The following is a 23,063-nucleotide window of genomic DNA, read 5'->3' on the forward strand; positions in this document are numbered from 1 at the left end:
AATTAGGTCTAATTTAATAAAAAGCTTATGAAACGGTTTTAAAACGCGTCTAACGTTAGAAAATCTTTAATTGAATAATTTTAACATTTTTAAATTAAGTTTTTTGAACTTTTTTATTAAATTTTATATAGATAGCTTACTATAAAATAAAAGAAGAACTGCAATGTTACTAATGTACAAGATCATAAATAATTTATACCTTGATGCTTCTTCGAAATGTGTTTTTTATGAAAAAATTTTAAAATAAACTAAATAATTGCTAAATAAAAACTATATATTTGTTTTAAATAAGTAACTCGAATTATGTCAGGAGTTAGGGTTAAGGTATTAATGAGTTTTTTCATTTAGATTGTCGTTTTAACCACGCTAGATAAGAACCATACAGTTATATATCGCTTTCTTTTACATAACCAATGTTGTTATTGTTGTTGTTATATCATACATCATATAAATTAAATTTTGAGTTTAGTAGAAAAATATGTTTTGGCGCAAACTGTTTCACTCAGTTAAATTGTTAAGCTTAATTAACTGAGTTACTTTTGCAAAATACAAATAGTTTGATTTACCTCCAAGTAAATTCTTTTGTATAACTCAATATAAGCTTAAGGTAATAATAAATTATTAAAAATAAAAATGCTGACTTTATTTTGCTGTCAGTGTAAAATAATATACTAGTTAAAGTATTTTTAGACAAAAACATTTTAAAGTAACAAATAACATGGTATTGCTGATGTTCTTAAATAACATGGTATTGCTGATGTTCTTGTTACTGTATTGTAATCGTTTTATCTAAAAGCCTGTTATTTATTATTTTTAACTTTTTCATTTTTTTAAGTGCCTTTGTTTTTTTTAAAATTACTTTTAGTGTTTTTTTGTTTTGTTTTTATTTTTTATTATTATAATAATAATAATATTATTATTGTTATTATTATTATTATTATTATTGTTATTATTATATTAGTAATATAATAATAACAATAATAATAATAATAACAATAATATTATTACCTGATATTATTCATGTACAAGTAATATGTTATACATTTTGTCAAATTTATAATGAATATTTGTAGGTCGTCACGTTTTTGTCAGTTTAATAACTGTTTGTGACTGATCCGAACTTTGTATTTACTTTATAAAGTGAAATGATTGATTGATTAACATTAGCTCTGAAAGTTCGTAAGTGTAATATTTGGTTCATAAATTTATCAAGAAATGTTTCTAGTGAATGCAGCTTAAAGACGCAAATTGTGACTAGTGTCTGCTTTTTATTTTAATTTTTGTTACCTTTGTTAATCTAACTTTAAATTCAACTTTCAAAAATTATAATTTTCAAAAAATCTTTCATGGTTAACCCTTACTTATTTTTTTAAATGTACATTCTTACTATACATACATACTCTTCCATCTTATGTTTAAATATTGTAGAAGATTAGTGGTGGTAGACAAGGTTCAAATTTACCTTATGCTTCTGTACAATTCTCAACCTATATCCACACATAACCTTATCGATACAGCAGCCACAGAAAAATTTAACATAGTCTCAGAGTTTAGGGTTAGGAAAATGTTGCAAAGATATCAAAACTTCTTGATTGTAGTAAAGCTCTCTAGAGTCTTAAGAAGGTGATTTTAATAACCAAAAAAAAAAATAATAATAATAAAGTACAAAGCTCTTCTCCTTAGCTGAAAAACTTATCTTTAAATAATAGATATTAAATTATTAAATAAAATTTTAAGCATGTTATATATAATGTTATTATTATTTTTTTTAAAGATGATTTAGACAAAATGATTTTTATTCTATGATGAGTTTATTGAGTGATGAAGTTAATTTCTTGGTGTATCGTTACTTACTAGAGTCTGGTAAGAATTTTTTGTTTATTTTTGAGGATGTTTTAATGAACTGTAACAGGAGAAGATTTACTGACTTTTTATTATTAGAGCAGCCATTGTCCTAGTTTTTAAGTAGGAGAGTGCTGCGCTAAATATATATATAAATATATGTGTATATATATATATATATATATATATATATATATATATATATATATATATATATATATATATATATATATATATATATATATATATATATATATATATATTAGTAAGTGACTGGGGCCCCAGCTAAAATGGAGACTTCTTTTAAACCTGGTGCCTGCGAAACTATAAGATTTAACAGCGGTTGATAGCCGGGGATAAAAAAAAATTTATAATGCTTTATTTATTATAATTTTATGCTTACATTTATTATTTATTAAATACTGGCATATATTTATTTATTTTCAACTCTAATTTACTCCTAACAAGTTTGCAAGCAACCACTAGTAACTTATGAGTTACTTTAAAATAGAGAATAAATAAAAATACTAGGAAATGGTTAACTGAAGACTTAAAAAGTTGTAGGTTGTATATAAAAGAAAATCATGAAGTTGGCTAAGGGTTATAAGGTTTTTTTTGATGTGCCAGAAAAAAAAACTGGATTAATCAAAGTTTTTATAGCATGAATTGTAATAGAGATAATAGCTTGTTTTGAGCATTGACCATGATGGTATTTGTAGAAAAAAGAAAGAAATGCAACCCTACAACAATAGAAGAGTGGCTCAAGCTTGGCAGATAAAGCAGGTCTAATTACATTTACAATTTGCTTTTAGACTTTGTCTGAGAGTAAGAGGGTTGTTATTTGTCAATATAGGAATGCCAACAATATTGCAATATTTTTTTGCAGTAAATAAATGAGTTTTGTTGTCTAACAAAAATTGTGGATTTTAAGTCCAAAATTTAAATTAAGCATGGGCCTTTGATTTTTTCATCTGGTTAATCCATCCGATACCATTAACATCCGTTATGTTAAAAATTTTAACTAGCAAAAAAACGAAAAATTTCCGTTAAAATTTTTTTACAGGCCAATATTTGTTCGTTAATTTTCGTTAATTTTATTAGTTTTATACAAAAAAAATTTTTAGGTTGTTTAACTTTAAATTAAGTTTCACTTAATCAACATTCGGTTGATTGAAAGATAGAGCAAAAAAAAAAGTTGAAACATACAGTTTGACTATCAAACTAAAGGTTTTGAAAATTTCAGTGAATAAATTAATTAATATAAATTTATAAAAATATTATTTTAATTTAAATAAGTTTTTTTATTAAAAAAAAAAATTCTATCTGATAAATTTCAGTTAGTTGATTTTTTTTTTTTTTTAATTTATTTATTTAAATTTAAATTTATTTCATTTTCTAAATGTCATTTTTTTATTATAATAAGTAAAGCATATTATCTATATTGTAAAAGTTTAATGACATATTTTTATGTATTAGTTTCTTTATTGTATTTAAATTGCCAAAAACATGTTCTGTTATTTGGGATTATTTTAATAATCCCAAATAACTAATAAAGATGGTGAATAATAATAAAGATGGTGAAGTAGTTGTCTACACAATTTGCAAAAAGTGCCAAAAAGTTTATAAACTTGCGAAGGGTTCAACATCCAGTATGAGATACCACTTGAAAATAACTCATTCATCTTTGTATAAATTATTAAGTGAAAAAGAATTAAGAAATTTAGTTGATCAAAATGACGGAGATGAAAATAACAAAATAGTTTAGTTGAAAAGCTGTTTTTTAATTTCAGATGAGTGTATTGAAGAATCGATACAAGGTCCAGTCGCAAAATAAATAAGAGTTATGCAAGAAGTTTCAGCTTGCCTAAGTCCGGCTCAAAAAATATAGACAAACAAAACAATACAACAGTCTTCAAGTCACAAAACAATAGATAAAAATTTAACAAGTAAGGTAAAAAATGTAGATGGTGTAGGATTCACCACTGACTGCTGGACTTTTAGAGCAGTAGATTCATTTATTACTTTAACTCTACATTATATTGCTGATGATTACACTTTGAGAAAGTTTGTTATTAGCTGTGAAGAGTTTTCAGAATGCCATACTGCTCAACATATTGCTCAACATATTGCTAATTGAATAAACATTATATATATATATATATATATATATATATATATATATATATAATATATATATATATATATATATATTTATAGATTAAAAAAGAAGTATCCTCGTTTTTTTCAATGCCAAAGCACATTTTGCCAATGCAACACTAATGTTTTAACTATTTTAAATGTTTTATTTACGTTTTAGTAAATATATATTTATGCTTTTTTTACAATGACATCGCAAATGGAGGAAACATTTTTTTGATGGTGAAAACGTGAAAAATAGATAAAAGAGCAAGAGAAAAATAAATAAAAATTGTTTTGAAGATTTGAAAAATAAAAAAAATAAAGTGAAAACATGAAAATATTAAAGAATAAAAATTGAAGAAAAACATTAATTAAACAGAAGAACTAATCGTGAAATTAAAAGAATAAAAATGTTTGCAATAAATTCGAAAAAAAACAAACTTTAATAAGTTATTAAATGAAAACAAAAATAGCTTTTTTTAAGTTTTATTAATTTATGTTGTCTGGATTGTTTATACTGTTGTGTATTTTCGGGTATTGTTTATAATGTTGTGTGTTTTGTGTATTTTTTTTTTAATCGTGTATTTCTATATTTTGTTTATACAGTTGTGTAATTTGTGCACCGTTTATATTGACGGTACTACCAGGGACGTGGTGGGAATCGAACTCGGAACCTCTCGCTTATGAAGCGAGCGCTCTTCCACTACACCACTACCGCATTTTAATTAACTTACAACACTAACATTATTTTTATAAAGTTTTAAAAATTCGTCATTGGATTTATCTTTACTTTTTTTTTTTAAATAAATAAATAAAAGAAAGATGTGGTATTATTAACAACATAATAACAGAGTGATGAATCATAGGATAGTTGGAGAGGTCAAAGTGTTTTCTACAGTTTTGAAAAATTGGAACCAATTATTTAGCACTTTTAAAAGTTTAGCAAAAACTGAAGAGAGTTCTGGAGGACACTTTTTTAAGACTATGATGGAAATCTTGTCTGAAGCACAAACTGTAGAAGTGTTTAATTGAGAATTAACTTTAGCGTTGAAAGCCTGAGTGATTTGGTTTTTTAATAATGGGTCAATCTGTTTAACTGGCAGGAAGAGTATGGCCATTAGATTCAATAGTTAAATTAGAGTGAGATTTCTTTGCAAACAACTCTACTTTACTCTGGGGAGAAGTAAAAAGATCAGACCCATGAATTAGAGATTAAATAAGACTTACTTTAGTTAATGCCATTGTTGAAGAGACCCTAACATCTCTTCAACAATGGCATTAAGTCTCTAGATCCTAACATCTGATATAAGATACAAGATTTAGTAAACTGAGAATGACAGAGCTTAACATCAGACAGAACCATTTTACATTGGCTTCTTGGAATAATAAAAGGATATTTGTTGTTAAGAGATGTTCTTGTAAAAACATCGAAAAAATGATTAATGTTTAATAAAGCTACTGCTCACGATAGTGAAAAATGTGGAGTAGAATGAGGTTTGACTTGAAGAGTAGGAATAAAAGCTTCCAAACTTTTAGCCCAGAAGAGATAAAAGCTTCAAGATGTGCTTTATGCATATATGCTATGGATATAAACATAAATGTTTGCTATTTATTCAGATGCTGGCATACAATATCCTTTTAATATTTATATAAACATGCAGGCTTCGGCAGGAGTAAAAACGGCACGGGCTATGAAAAGCCCGTCACAAATAGACTTTGCGGGCTAGGAGGGCCGCCCGTCTTGATGATCTCGCATGGGCTTTTACAACTTTAAATTTTTTTTTTCTTTTTAACGTTTATAAATTTATTTTCTATTTTTGAATGAAAATGTCATTGAATATGAAATATTTTGTGAATTGAACTAAAATAATAACTTAGAGAGCCAATTGTTTGCGAGCTAATTAGAAAAAAAAAATTTTTTTATTAATAAAAGTAAATGAGTTGGATACTTTTCAAGTTTCAATAATTGTTTTTCAAAGTTTTTTATTTGCTCAGAGCTATTTTCGTTTCATGCGGGTTAGTTGTTTTATGGTTGCTTTTATTTAGATTTGTTATTCGAGTGAACTTTATTTAGTTTCATGTTCATTTTTTTTTCTTTATTCCAGATATAGAAACAACCATGGCGTTTCATCACGTTTCCTTATTTAAGCATCCTGACATGTTTTTTTACCAAAGTCTATTTTAGTATATTATTAGTATATTTTTTTACCAAAGTTTATTTTAGTATATTTTAGTATATCGTGCTTCTTTAGTTCCTTCGTTTCTAGTGAATAAAAATTTTATAGAATGAAAAAATTTTCAAAATCTAACTGCGACTTTTTTAAGCTATAGCCACAAATAGTTTGAAATCTTTTTTTTTTAAACCTTAAATGAATGAGTTCGATAGTTTAAGAATTGTTTGGTAACTAATTTTAATGTTTCAATTCAATTGTTTATATACTTATGCATTCTATCGGGCGTGAAAACTCACTTAAACTGTTTATAATTTGTTTTATAATTTTTATAACTTCGCTTTACCTATGCCTATCCTGATCGGAAATAGTTAATCTGATACGTAAATAAAAAAATTTGAAATCAAATTTCTCTAAATAAAATTAATAAAAAGTTTTTATTTAGAAGTACTATTAATTTTTTAAGATGCCGGGCTTCCATTACTTCTTATACATTATAAGCATGTATTAAAGAAGCGTTATATAAACTAAAAAAAGCTTGAATTTAACCGTTGTTGACTTTAAAATTCAGCATTATTTTATTGCTTTAAAATATATTTATAATGAATTCAAATGCATTAAATATAGTGTTAGAATAACAGCGATAATATGAAGACAACTGTACATTATATTTTTTATAAATAGGATAAAAAAGGTAACATGTATAGTTATATTTTATTTATATATAATTGTTTTACAAAAATTATGGCAAAACTTCTCCAATTTCAAAATCTAACTCAGTTTCTTCACTTCCACTCGATTCTGATAATTCCAATTCACTTTCACTGCTTAAATCTGAATCAACGAAATCTATGTCTACTTGTTCATCTTTTTTTTGTGTAGCAGATTTTAGGCTGATCGGATCAAAAATAGCTGTTCGCCGTTTTTGTAAAAAAACATCAGTAACACGTTCTATAGCACTTTCCCTCTCACTATTAGTGAAATTCGGATCATTTATTTTAATGGCCAAGATAGCGTTAAGTGTTTTGTGATTAATATGGAGTCTTTGATCTGCCATTAGCATTGTCAAGAGACTAAAGGCTCGTTCCACTGATGAGTTCAACCCAGATAAGCATATGATTAAACTTGCTAGTTTGCATAAGTTTGGGTACTCATTCCTTCGACTTTTTAAAGTATCGCTCCATATATCGCGAGCTGGTTTAGCAAGGTAATTTATCTTGACAAAAATTTTGAATTTTTTGAATTCTTTTAAACAATTCTTAATTAAAAATCCTTTTTCATTCAAAACTTCTTTAAAATGAGCATAAAGTTCTTCAATTTGTTTAGATTCGTTTTCTGATCCCCATTGATTTGGATCAAACCACCTCATGTTGTTGTATATCGGTGTGCGTGTTTCTGAAAAACGACTCTCAAGTACTAAACTAAGTTTTTCTAGAACAGTTTTCTTTTTAGCAATAGCTTTTTGACCGATATCTTCGCTCGCATTAGTCATTTGAAACTTGACTTCAACTTGTCTGCGATCTTTTTTCAACTTGTGGACATCTTTTCCATCAAAACATTTGGAAACTACTTCATTTGCTGAAACAATGACAAATGACGCCATGTGGCTTGTAAGTGTAGCTTCTTCAATAGGGCATTGAATGGCTTCTTGCAAGTTCAATTTTGTTTCTTGAATAATAGGCTCTACTTCGTAAGCCATAAGCCCTGCATTTTCGAACATTTTTGATACTGGAGTTATTAACTCTAATATATCGAGGTAACAGCAGACCAAACACATAAGTTGATAGGATTTAAACTTTTTCAGTAACCCGTTAACTTTAACTTTTACTGCAGTAGTGCTCTTTGAATCGGCAATAACATTTTCAAAAACAGTTGTTAAGGGTTTCCACAGCGCCAGAATTCGTTTTAAAGCCGTACGACGATAACACACAAACCTATTACCTAAATTATATAAAATATTTATATATATATATATATATATATATATATATATATATATATATATATATGTATATATATATATATATATATATATATATATATATATATATATATATATATATATATATATATATATATATATATATATATATATATATATAATATATATAGGTTAAAAAAATTTTTAATAAATACTTTCAATTTTACGAATTGGAGTTACTTCATTGACAATAAAATAATAACATTAAAATAAACGATCATTAAAATTACCTGTAACTTTAGTAAGACTTTGATACAATACGTTTTCACTGTCGGATGCAGCTTTCACCATATCTTTAATTTTCCCAGAATTTTTTAATAGTGTAAAGATTGCAGAATATGTTTCATCCACCATTTTAAATTTTGATTTTTGAAACACATCTTTAATAGCTAACTCTACTCGATGGTTAGAACAATGTATCTTAATAAGCCATTGACGGTTCGCTGCCATTTGTGTTAATTAACCCGTCTTTATTCCTGTATTCACAGCTGCACCATCAGCAGTGCATGCAACAACCTTATGTTGGTAATCATTTTTAGACAATGGCAAAGGTCCGCTATTATTAAAAATGCTTTCTATTCCAACTTTTATTGATTCTGCACAAGTCCCGCCAAAATCAGCCATTTGTAGTAAAGATGCAAAAAAATAGACAGGATCACCTAAATTTTTAATATTACGAACATTCATAAAATAGGCATAGCTAGCAACATAAATATAGATAGTGTAACAGCAATTTAAAAATATCTAGGAAATAGTTGTTACCATTTCTTTCTATCCTGATTAAAATCATTTCTTTTTCGCTTTTAGTTTTCCTCGCTTGCGATCCATCACTTAATATCGAAAAAAAAATTGCTTGCTTTCAAAACCGCTGATACATTTTTCATTACAGTGTCGCCAATTAGTTGTATAGCCTCCCTTGCCATCCGACTAGAATCGTGATCTTTAATGAAAAAATTTACTTTATTGATAATTTTTTAAAAAATCTTGTTTTATCAGTGTTTCAGGAAAAATTTATTTGGGTAACTTATTTTAAAATTAAAAAAATATTACTTTAAATAAAAAAAGTTAATACTTTTAATTATCTGGACACCACATCTTCGTAAGACATCGATTACGAATTTAAAAGCCGTTAAAGGAAGGTTGGGTTTCAATGCAAGTTCATATGCTATTTGTATCAGTTTTTTGTAAGAATCCCGTTTATTGTTATGCATCATATCAACCAAAGTTTTCTGGGGGTTTAGAAGGGTTCGATGTAGTTGCAGCAGAAGAAACATGTTCGGCATTTTGAAATCGCAATGCAAGTTTATGGCAATTGCCTTCGTCGTAATGTCGTTTAACCTAAATAAAATATATTTTTTCTTATATTAATTACATTAGAAAAAAATTTAAAACGTTATTTAATATTTAGTTGTAAATACATACGTTGCTAGCTTTAACGTTTGTAGTGCCCTCTATAAATGCTAATGCTGATGATTTTGCAAGACCTTTTAACTCGCGAAGCAATTCTTTTTTATACTGAATGCAAACTTTACACCATATTTTCAACAACAAAAATTGTTCCATTCTCCATCTCGGTTTCTTTTCCACAGACTCCATCTTTACCCCAACTTAAAAATGTTGTTAGTGTAACTCTTCTACCAGAAGATGCCATTACTATCTTTACTGAAAAACTAGAAAAACTTGAAAACTTGAATGACTGGATAACTTGAATAACTTGATAACTTCAAAGCAGACACACTATTTATATTATTCTATAAAAATTGATTAGCAGTCTGTTGATTTTTATGAGATATTTCATTTTTAATAACGAGTTATACAATTGCATATTAAATAAGCTGCCGTCTTGTTAAGAAAAACCATTATGTTAATGCGGAAGTTAACAGGGAAATAATTTAAATGTCTTTAAAGTAAGACAAACTAGTTTATCGAAAAAAAGATCACATGGATAATTTTTTTTATTATCGTTATTATTATAAATACCAAAAACCCAAAATAAAATCCTAATTCTTGTGCATCAAATGCGTATATTTCCCTTTTTTAATCAAATAATTATTAAATTTATAACATAATACAGTAACTCGATATTATATCGATTCGATATTATACTCGATATAATACGGTTGTTCGATATTATATCAATCAGTTATCATCGTTTGAAAAACTGTACGATTTAGTTATACTATTTAAATTGTTTAAATTATAATTGTTTAAATTTTACATTTGAATATAAAAAATTATAACATGGATTTTGCTATCCATATTAAAATTATGTCATAAGAGAAATTTTAAAAGAGTACATAAATAAAAAAACATCATAAAATTCACCTTATTTTTTACCCAAAATTTATTTTTGAGACGGACTTTTTTTGGCCTGTCTAAACTGACTTAGACGGGTGCAGAGACGGGCACGGGCCATAGCCCGCCATTCCTGCCAAAGCCTGAACATGAGTATTTATATGGTGTAGTACTTGCTAAAAGAGAAAATGACCAGATAATGATAATGATGATGATTATGATGATCATGTTGATCATAATAATGTTTATATATGCATATATATACAAAATATAAAATGAATTTTGAATTAAAAAAATATACTTTAAGATGTATAAAGGTTTATGCAGCCTTGTTCACAAACCCGGCCCCTACCCCAGTTATATTTTATTAAAACCAGCCCCGGCCCTGGTATCAACCCCAGTCACTTACTAACATATATATATATATATATATATATATATATATATATATATATATATATATATATATATATATATATATCAGGTCTTGTTACGAGATTTCGCTGCGTAGCAAGAACGCGTAACGCATTTCTAAGTAACTCAACTCAGCAAATATATTTTGCATCGTTAGAAGTTATATTGCGTCACTAGCACTAATTAAAGTTATTTTATTAACACGTTAAAATCATACAAACAGTTTGTTTTTTTCTCACTATAACAAATGTTACAAATAAAATCTAAGTTCTTATTTAAAAAATCATTTTTATTATTTTTTCCAAATATGAACTAAATTTTATTTAAAAAAAAATATTTTTTTCCTGAAACGTAAATAATGTTTGTTTATTTTCTTATGATTTTACAGTTGGTTTTTGGTTATTTTATTAACTGTTAATAAATTTTTTCTTATTTAATTTGTGAACTCTTTTTAATAATGTTTTTAAACAATAAAGAGTTTTTTTTTGTTATTTATCAGTTACCGATGACATATTCGTGTTCATAATTAATTTTCATAAATTAAACGAACTTCATTAAAACTTTACGTTATTGAATTAACAATAAACAAAATATCTTATTAATAAAATATTTACATAAAAATAAATCGTGCATTTTTTTAACTATTATGATTAAAAATAATTTTTTATATTTAAAAGGAATTTATATATTTAATTCTTTAGGATAAAACTTAAAACAAATTATGAAACAAAAATATGAAACAAACTGTTTCTTTAACAAAAATTATGAAACAGTTTCTTTAACAAAAAGTCTATTAGTTTACAATTGCGGTTAAATGCTTTTACTTACGACTTTATTTCTTCTGAATAAACGTCACGTTAACGACAATCAAAAGATAATTTAAATATTCTAAAAGATAAAAGTTTTTGCGTAGCGCAAAACTGCTGAACGCATAGGCAAATCGCCTTTTCGCAAGCAAAATGCAAGCTGCGTAGCGCTTCTTAACAAGGCCTGATATATATATGTGTGTGTGTGTGTGTGTGTGTGTGTGTGTGTGTGTGTGTATGTGTGTATGTGTGTGTGTATATATATATATATATATATATATATATATATATATATATATATATATATATATATATATATATATATATATATATATATATATATACATATATATCTACTTACATATATATATATATATATATATATATATCGATATATGTTTAGATATATATATCTACATATATATATATATATATATATATATATATATATATATATATATATATATATATATATATATATATATATATATATATATATATATATATATATATATATATATATATATATACAGGGCTTGTGATGAAGAAAATCATCAAGCGTGTTATATCGCGCCCGTAAATTTAGAATATGTTTTCATTGGGCGCTTTTATGTGCGCTCGAGATAACGTCGGCGAGCGCGATCATGAAAATTGCTAACGCAGATACTCATAAAAAGCTTTTTCTTTTTTATATCTTTTTTTATTTGTTACATAATTCTTTCGTCAAAAAATGTTTGAATTAGTATCACACTTATGAAACTACTTCAACGAAAGAGATTTTTATATTTCCAAACTTCTTGTATATTGTCAGATTGTTTGATGGTAAAAAAAAATAATATCAAACAAAAACGCAACTTCTTATTGATTTACTATTGAAGTATAATTTAGTGACTTAGTTTTGCTTCGTTGTTTTGATATATGTATTTTAAAATGTTACTCTGTAAACTTAATTAATGGTTAATGGTTTTTATATTTCTTGATATTTTTTATTCAAATTAATTATTTAATTTTTTTCTAAAATTTCTTTTTTAAATTACGTTTTTTTATCTTAAAAATATAACACAAGAATAATTTGAAATAATAATAAATAAGAATAATAACGTTTCATTTTATAAATATTGACATCATTACTTAGTTTTCTTTTCGAATGTCCTTAATTGCGAACATTCTGAACAACAAAATCGTTTTAAATTTGAGTTAAAATAAATAATAGTTAATAAAAAATCTATACTATGAACAAAAACTAATTTTAAAAATAACTCTATTATTAGTATTTATTTTTATTATAAACGATGTGTGGAATATTACAAACAATAAATCAAATAAATTTTACTTGATATTTTCACAAGATTAAAAATACTCCGCAGTTTAATGGTTTTCTAATTTTCTATTCTTATTTTATTTGCGCATTTTTGTATTCACATTGTGTTTCCACGTGCACATTCCATTATTGAAATTAGTGACAATTAACGACTTTAAACTGCTCATTCATTACATTAGTGCAAAAGAGAACGACGCTGTGCTTTTTATATTTTATATCAGATAACAGAATTTCTTTAATAAAAAATCTTTTTTAAATATTTTATGAAAATAAAAAAATAATCTTGAACTATTGGACGAGCGTTATTTTATACGCTCGTTATAAGCTGAACGAGCGTTGTTTATCGCGCCTAGAACGTTTGAAAATACCGTTAACGGGCGCATTATACGAGCGGAGCGCTCGCTTCATCACAAGCCCTGTATATATATATATATATATATATATATATATATATATATATATATATATATATATATATATATATATATATATATATATATATATATATATATATATATATATATATATAATGAACCTATGCATATGATGAACCTATTTATTTAAATGAATTTAATGGGAATAAACCTTTATTTTATAAAAGATATGTAAATGATAATTTCGTATCATTTTACTCAAAAACCAATAGTACTATATTTCTAGAGTAGAGTACGTGTAATTTTAAATTCTAAGCATTTAAATTTACACGTGAGCATGAACAAGATGGTATTTTACCATTTTTGAATGTTTGCATTGAAAATAATTATGAGTTGATCACTAATATTTACCATAAGGAGACATATACTGACCTATTGACAAATTTTTTTAGCTTTACCTTAATTAGCTACAAACTTGGGCTAGTTAAAACTCTTATAGACTGTTGTTTTAAAATTGATAATACCTGGTTTGGTTACCATAACGATATAAATAATCTAAAAACAGTCTTATTAAAAAATCAGTACCCAATTAAACTTATTGATAATTGTATAAACAACTATTTTATATATCTATTGAATAATAGAATATTATGTTGATATTAGACACAAGTTAGTCACCATAAAGCATAGAAGCGAGGACAGTGATTTTTTGCTGACCTCAAATACTTTAAGGTCATATTCATATATGGTTTTTAAATTTTTATTCAGACAATTTTAAAAATGTATTAGTCAATGTAGTTGACAGCTAAATTTTTAAACTCTAATATTAACATAATATACTACTAATCAATAAATATTTAAAAAAATGTAATTAAAAGATAATTGATAATATTTATTTAATGGGATATGAAATGTCCTGGAAAAAGCAACAAAAAGTCCTAGTATGTCCTGGAATTTAACTTTTTAAGTTTTCTGGCCACTATGTCTAAAGAATGCTTGTAACTGATCAAATAAATGACTGTTGACGTTTAATTTTCAAAAATTTTGCGTTTTGGCAAAACTACGCAAAAAGAAATTATTTTATTTTGAGTATACTTTTAAGTGCTAGGGTTGGTTAACAATTAATCGCATAATAAAAATTAATCGTTGATTGATTAATTAACAAACGATTAATCGATTAATTTTTTTTCTTTAAAATACTATAATATTAAATCTACTTGTAATGTAGAATCTAAAAAAAACTAAAGCTAAATAATTAGCAGAAATGATATCGAATATAACTTCAACAACATTTAGAAATAAAGCACTAACTAGGAAGTCATCCCCTCAAGTGGTTTTGATTTGTATTAAACAAGAAATGGCAGTACTTGAAAGCACTAGAAAAGGCCAAACTTCTTAGAAACAGTTCACAATGCCATTCTTAGCCTTTCACCATCTTCTGTAGAAGCAGAAAAAAGTTTCAGTGCTGCAGGTTTATTACTAAGTAAAGAACTAGTTTAAATGATGACACTGTAATGTTTTTTTAGGATCTGATGATAAAAATTAAATAAAATCATAAGAAGTTGTATTTACTATTTTTAACCTGTCGGACTTTATTTGTAAAAAATTAATCGAAATTAATCGATTAATTTTTCAAAAGTTTATTGTTAATCAATTAATTTGAAATACTGATTAATCTACCACCCTTATTAAGTACCACTGTTGCTGAAAAAAGTCTTGGTTTTGTATTTAGCTTTGATTTGAAATGAACAAATAAAACTACTCTATCTGAAAGTAAAGCAAATACATTATGTGAATTATAAATACATTTCTAGGTTTCAACAGCGAATTACTAAAATTATATACACTGTTAAAATTATATACACAACTTTTTTTTATGGCTATTTTTTAATAGTTAAGTAAAGAATCAATAGGCAATACAGAGGTAATAATAAAGAATCAGTAGGACAGACAACTATGAAATACACTTCATTAAGTATATTTACTTACTTTAAATTATAACAATAATTAGATACAAATAAGGTCATAGGTGTAAGATAGGTGTAGGTATCCACAGTAAAGGGAGAAGTATTTTAATTTGCGATTTAGAATATAACTTAAATGGGTTCAATGGAATTAGATTAAGATGCAGTTTTTATTAACATTTTGAAAAACAAATAAACCAAGCAAAATTGTTGTCTATGACCTAGGCACAATAAAATATTATTAATATCAATAAGAAGTTATTTAAAATATATATAATATATAAAATAGGGTTTATTTTCATTTCTCTTTTAGTTTAATTTAGCCCTCAAAAATCATTTTTATAATTTCATTTTTATTTGATTTCATTTTATTTTATTTTTATTAGTTATAATTTAGGCTATCAACATTCTGCATTTTTATTTGCTTTGGAAAGCCATGTAGCACAATCTAACATCAATGGGTCACTTGTACCTTCTGGAGCTCTAGTGAGTGTCATACAAAAAGGAATACAATTTATTGAAGGAGAATTATGCATCAATGATGTAGGTATTTAATTTTATTAATATAAATAAATTTTTAATTGGCATTGTTTAAGTAGTATAAAATGAATCATTAAAATAATTTTAAATAATTTATGTTATAGTTATGTTTTTAATAGTTTATGTTAATAGTTATGTTGTTAACTTAATAAGTTTTAATTACATTTTTATTTAGGATGGAAGTTTTATAGAAAATTTGAATGCTCTTGAAAGTCTTCCACTTATTGATGCTGTTATCCCAGAAGTTCTTGCTGAACGTGCAGAAACTCTTTATAGACTAGTAACACAAAAACATGAAAGTGCTTTATCACCTACCAAATTGTTTAATAACACTCATGAAATTGGTATTGAAGAAGATATTGTGCTACAAGGTCATAAAGCTGAAGTTAGTACATATATACATTTATATATATACACATTAATAAATATATTTATATATATGTGTGTGTCTATATATATATATACATATATACAGCGTGCAAAATTCATCGGCATTCGGCAATGCTAACGCAAAAGCTACCTATCTTTGCTTTACAACAGCATACAACTGCCAACCTGAATCTCTTAAAGTGTTGGCATGCAAAAAAAAATTTATACAAAAAATATGTAATATTCGTCAATATAAGTTCATAATTTATTATTTTAATTACTTGTTTTTTCATGTTTGACAAGTTTTATATATAAAAAAAGTTTATTCTTTTTTTTTAAATTCATTTTTACCTTTTTTCTCAAATTTATTTAAGCGTAGCAAGGTTATTTATTTAAAATTTAATAAGAATTACTTTTCAAGTGTCTGTTATTCTACGCTTTTTTTTTTATTTTTTTTTATTTTAAATTATTTAATTTTAGATTATTATTTTATTAAGTTTTAAAATTTTATTTATTTTATTAGTTGAATTTTTTTGTTTTGTTAAAAAACAACTTCAAAACCAAAAATAACTAATTCATAAATTTGCTAAATGCTCACAAGTTTAATTGCTACATTCTTTAAATTATTATTGTGTAAAACTATGCGTTTATAAAGCAATGTTTTCATAATCAATTAATCATTACCCCTTTTGTAACAAAAAGCAAAAAATCCAAATATATTTTATGCCATCAGTCGACTAAGTATTATGCTTTTGTGCCAACCTGAAATCCTTCCAATTTTGCAGGCTGTATATATTGTAATTTGTGTTGTATATAAATTGTATTTGTATTTCACCTGATGATTGCAATAGCATGAAACTTAAATTTTCTGCATATAAAAGTATATATATATATATATATATATATATATATATATATATATATATATATATATATATATATATATATATATATATATATATATTAGGGTGGTTCAAAAAACAATAGTGATGTCTCAAGACACTTAGTAGTAGTAGTAATAGTAGTAGTAGTATATATTTGTTACAACAAAAGTAAAAATAATTGACAAAATAGAAATCATAGATTGTCAGATTACAGTTAGTTTTTGTGAAGCTCATGTTGCAACTTTCACTAAGGAAAGCTGCGAGCTGTAGTAACATTAGAGCTTATCGAGGCTCGCTTTAAAACTGTTGACAGTTGGAGAACCAATTACTTTATCTGGTAATATGTTCCATGCATTGGCAATGGGATTGTTAAAAAAGTGGAAACAATCTAAATTGTTGCTGTACTTTTTAAGTCTTTCTCTGTGATTTGCTCTTGGTGGAATTGTGATAAGGGGAAAGTGCCAGTTGACTATGTCGATGTTATTAATAATTTTATATTATTGGATGAGATCACCTTGTTTACGACATTCAACTAGAGAAAATAAGCCAAGTTGTAAACATCTGGACTTGTAGTCTAACTTTTTTAATTTGTCTGGTATTTTGTGGCTCTGCCCTGTATTAATTCAATAGTTTTTTCATTCTTCACCACTTGAACATTTAAAAATAAAATATAAAGTTGTTCTTATTATATAAAAACTTTAAAAATTATTTTATAAAATATATTGATAAAAAAATTATACCTAAAAAATTAGGAAACACATATTTTTTATTTTTAATTGAAAAATGTTGTTTTCTAGTCAGTAAAATCTAAAATAATATTTTTTTAATAAAATGATGATTATTTTTGAAGTTTTTATATAATTTTGCTTCATTTGAGACCTAACAAGACATACTTTCAAAAAACTTTTTTTTATTAATGTTTAGGACCCATTAAATGTTAAAGGATCTTGAGGCACCTATAAAAAAAATTTAATTCAAAAAAACCTCTAAATCCACTACTATTTTAATTGTAAATAAATAATTTTTTTAATTGTTCATGGCATCCTATTTTATCATAAAAAATATATTAAGGTGTAATCTGCAAATATTTTTCAAAAATATCATTTTTTGAACCACCCTCATATTAATAAGTAAATATATATAAATAAATATTTATGTTTATATATATACATTAAAGTGTAGTTTACTCATCTTTTTAAATTCTTATCTCATCGTTTTAAATTCTTCATTTGTTACCTGGATTTTATTACCTTCCCCCTCTCCCTATCTATCTCTTTAAACCCTGTTGGTTACTAACACTAGCATTAGGGGAGCTTTAGTATATACACTTGCTGAAGATTTGGGTTGCGGCAGCCATAATAATACATACAAGCTTCGAGTTGTTTCTTTTAGGGTAGGAGGAGCTGGTAAACCTTGCATTTACTTAGCCCACCTAGAGGCTGTATCAAACAAAAAATGTGGCATTACTACTAAAAGAGTTACATTTAGTGTGATACATCCAAATGATAGTATCACACTAAATGGACAGTCCTGGTCTGCAAAACAAATTAACACCCATAAGGGCTTTACGAGATCATTACTTATATGAAATATTTTTAAATAGGTTTTTAATTGTTCATGGCATCCATCCTGCAAGTTGATAGCAACTGGGTAAGATATATATATTTGTTTTATTTTTTGTTTTTATTTGAATAGCATTACAAGAAATGAATTGTACAATTTTATCTCATTAAATACTAACAAAAGGTTGTTAAAAATGAATGTAAAAGAACATATTATTTATGTATTGAAAAAAAGCAATGGAACTCCCTATTTTATGTGGCAGGTAGAGGTCGCTGACACCATCAAAAAGAATATGGAGGTATTTTTTAAGTAAGATATTATTAAGATAGGAGGTGGTCTGTACAGTGTTCAGACCAAATAGGAATCTGTTTGGGTTTCTGCTCTTGGTGTGAGAGTAATTCCATGTCAATTGACCCAAATTTTTTAAATGTCACCTTATTTCTTAGATTTTGCTGATTTTTATACAGTTAAAAGTATGTAAAATAAGAATTCCTTGAAAGTATATAGTAAAATAAGAATTCCTTGAAAATTTTAGCCTCTAACTCATTTTTTGCAGAGGGGACAAGGCCCCTCTTGTCCCCTCTGCAAAAAATTGCAATGTTAGTCACTAGGTTTTTTGATAATATTTATCGATCTTTTAGAAAACATAAGGGTTTTGACCTGCAAATTTTGGATTTCCATATATGGATAACAAGGCAAAGTTCCCACTTTTTGTAGTGGAATATTGCAATTGAATTTTCACTACCTTTTTATGATGATGGCAGATTGTTAAAATTTTGTCATCTGTTAAAGATACCAACACAATTTGTATCATTGATGCACCTGTAACAACAACTGGATGTATATATACATATATATTGATAGATCTAAGCAAATTTTTTTTGTAATTTTTTTTTGTAAATAAAACAGAACAAGTAGAGGAAAATGGTGTCAAATGGAGTATTAAAAAAAAAATTTATATTTTTATATTTAAATATATTTAATTATATAAAAATCAAATAATTTTTTTTTTTAATTTTATGAAACTTTATTTGGTTAAAAAAAAAAATTTATTCCATTCTACACTAATGTTCAGGGAAAATGAAATGCGCAAATATATTTGTAATTAAAACTACACTTTATTAAAAAAACAAAAAGCAATCAATAATAATTATTAAAAAAAAATCTCAACTAGAGGTTGAGTTGAGTTTTCTGTTGTGCAGCACTTTTTGGTGCAATAAAACTCAGCGCCTTTTACATGTCGCTTTGGTATGCATGTTTGACATAGCCAAACCTTGCAATTTAAATTTTCACATTGGTACCATTCCATATTTTGACTTGCTGAAGCTTCGCCTAAAACTTTTTTAGCACTTATTACACTTAAATTGGTTTGCAGCTAATATTTTTGTTAGACTTATTGATTGGTTTAATTGCTGTTTGCCATTAGAGCTAAGTTTACGTTGTTTTTTATCTTGCTTTGCTGCTTTTTTGCTCTCAGCATCTTTCAACCTTTCATGCATTTCAGGTTTGTTCGAATCTTGGCAAATCTACATTTTTTTTTCTTTTGGATCAATGTGTTGGATACGAAACATTTCTTGCAAAGCTGCTGCAAGTGAGTTGGCTGATTGCGGTATTTTTTCAACCTCTTTTTGAATTTCCTTTTGAATAGCCAGAGTTATTACAATATGGAAGGTTATTTGCAGACAGAGTGACTTTTGAGGTGACTTTGAAGCTGATGTTATGTGACATATGCTGATGCTAGAGGTTGGTGTAGATTCAGAGGGCAGTGGATGAGGTAGTGTAGTTCCTGGTGCTAGTATTGGTTATGGTACTATCATAGATTCTGGTTGCTGAGATGATGAAGGCTCAGGTTCAGATGACGCTATTTCAAACATAGTAGCAATTTGCAACTTTGACTAATTGATTTTATTGATGTTGAGTGGAAACAAGTCAGTATTCTGAAACCTAGTGACTATTTGGGTATGTGTAAAATCTTCACCAGAGCTGAAAAGGTTTTTTGCAGGTGACTAAAATATTCTTTTGATATGTTGCTAAACTTATCAAAATTTTAGTCACTTGCAAAATACCTAAAATTAGATAGCTATAATTAGATTGATGTAATCTTTTGTAAATGTAAAATTAAATATAATTAGATAACTAAAGTTAGATTAAACTAATTACCTAGAATTTTCTTAATGGCGGGAACATACACGTTAGTTAGGCACTGCAAAATTTGCTTATCTTACATCCATCCCGATGGAGATATAGCGTATATGGTATCATCTAGACCGCTTATACACCAATCTCTGTGCAGACGTTTTTTTGATTTGAAAATAATGTACCATTAAGAAACAAATGAGATTGATCTTGGTGTTGCAAATCGTCGGAAACTAGTGTGATGACGTTATTGTAAGTTCTACCAAAGCCCCAATTGGTTAACTAGATGAGCATATCTACCAAAACTGATTCAAGTTGTTTTCATAGTCTCGTGCTTGAACCACTGCCAGTTGTTTAACTTATACCATGGACATGTCTGTGAAGAGTTGCTACTGGTATGCTGAATGATTTAGCAGATTTTTTAAGTGAAAAATCACCGCTTTGTACTTATCCACCGCAAGCAGAACTTGCTCTTCAGTGTAAAATTTTTTTTTTCTTTCTTTGTTTCGAGGCATATTTTATATTAAAATAGATTTAAAAATAATCTATTTGAAATTTATGCACAAAATTTATAGAGATAGCTTGGTCACTAGAGACTTATTAAAAACAAACATTTAACAAGTGAGTAACTAGCGTATTTCATTCATTCATTAGAATCATTTAATAAAAGCAGTCAGTAAAAGTCATTCATTTAAATTCAGAATAATTTCATTGAAAAAATTGAGCCACCGCTCATATATATATATATACATATATATATATATATATATATATATATATATATATATATATATATATATATATATATATATATATATATATATATATATATATATATATATATATATATATATATATATATATATATAGAGGCCTCGGCGAGAAGAAATGAGTGCGAGAGCGGCAAAAAGCTTTCCTAAAACGAATATGGCGAGCTATGCAAGCTGCTCCTCTAAACAGCTTGCGATAGCAATCTGTTTATTCATTAAAAAAATTACTTATTAAACATCTAATTTAAGAGATATATGTCATATAAGGAAGTTTAATTTTCAAATTATTTTTATTCTAGTTAGTTAGTTATTAAATATATCAATGATGCTTATTGAATTTAATTTTTATTTCTTTAAAAGAATTTTTTATGCATTTGTAAAGCGCACACAAATTAATGATAATTAATATGCAATAACCTAACAATTGTAAATTGTTATCCATCGAAACTAAATAATGAATTTTTTCTCAATTCAGTTTGCTAAATTTATTTACAATTAAAAAAAACGTACGAACTTGAAGAAATTAAAACCAAAGGAGCTAAAAAATAATATAATACTTATACAACTTTGAATTGCAAAAAAAAATTTACTTAAATTTCTAAGTAATAATAAAAAATAAATTGATAATAAAAAAAAGTTAAATTTTATTTTATCTGTATTTTATATTATGATATTTTATTTTATATTTTTTTAATTTTTTTTTTTTATTGTAATGATTGGTTCGTTTGTTAAGCACTAATACTTTAAGCTTGAAGATTATAAATATATAATTTAATTCTGATGAAAAACATGATTTACTTTAAAACTAATTTAATAAAAATATGGAATTTTATTCTTATAAAAATATATAAAAATTTAATTTTGATTTAAAAAATAAACAATTTAATTTTGATTAAAAATATATGTTTAAGTTTATTAAAATTGAAGTTAATGCTTGCGTTTAACCTAACTAACTGTCAAATATATTTGAAAATATTACAAAATCATGTTTAATATTTAAATTTTATTCTTAAAAAAAATTAGCTCATTTTTATCGCAATTATTTTTTCTTCATAAAGATTTTTTTTTTTTAAACATCTTCGCTTCCAACAAGGCTGCAAGCAACCACTATTAGAGTTAGAAGTTACTGGAAGAAAAAAGATTATGTTTATAGAGCAAGATAACAATTGACAGAGGACTTAAAAGATTGCAAATTATATGAATCAGGAAAGCAAGATGAAGGAAGCAAATTCCAAAGAACTCATGCTCAAAAAAACAACTAGATGAATAAGAGTTTTTGGAGCACTTTGGAACAGTCACAGTAAAAGGATGAGACCTAATTGAATGACAAGTAACATGAGAATGAATTTTAATAGATGGCACAAGAGATGTTAGCTCTTTAGAGCATTGCCCATTACAGTATTTTTAGAAAAGAGAAAGAGAAGCAACATTATGACAATGTGATAATGGTTGGAGGTTGGCTGCAAGAACAGGTCCAACTATGTTTACAATGCG

The 23,063-nt window shown here is 26.1% G+C and overlaps 1 protein-coding gene across 1 annotated transcript in view; it reads left to right on the forward strand.

Moving 5' to 3' along the window:
* Positions 1–1,753: 1,753 nt before the first annotated feature.
* Positions 1,754–23,063, forward strand: part of LOC101239746 (F-box-like/WD repeat-containing protein TBL1XR1) — a 41,191-nt gene continuing 19,881 nt past the window's right edge. The window contains exons 1-4 of the mRNA XM_065789114.1: positions 1,754–1,863; positions 15,705–15,850; positions 16,023–16,232; positions 18,704–18,750. Coding sequence (XP_065645186.1) covers positions 1,803–1,863; positions 15,705–15,850; positions 16,023–16,232; positions 18,704–18,750 — 464 coding nt within the window. The 5' untranslated portion in view covers positions 1,754–1,802. The remainder of the gene's footprint in view (positions 1,864–15,704; positions 15,851–16,022; positions 16,233–18,703; positions 18,751–23,063) is intronic.

This window comes from Hydra vulgaris, chromosome 01, assembly GCF_038396675.1.
Source record: "Hydra vulgaris chromosome 01, alternate assembly HydraT2T_AEP".
Classification (NCBI taxonomy): domain Eukaryota; kingdom Metazoa; phylum Cnidaria; class Hydrozoa; order Anthoathecata; family Hydridae; genus Hydra; species Hydra vulgaris.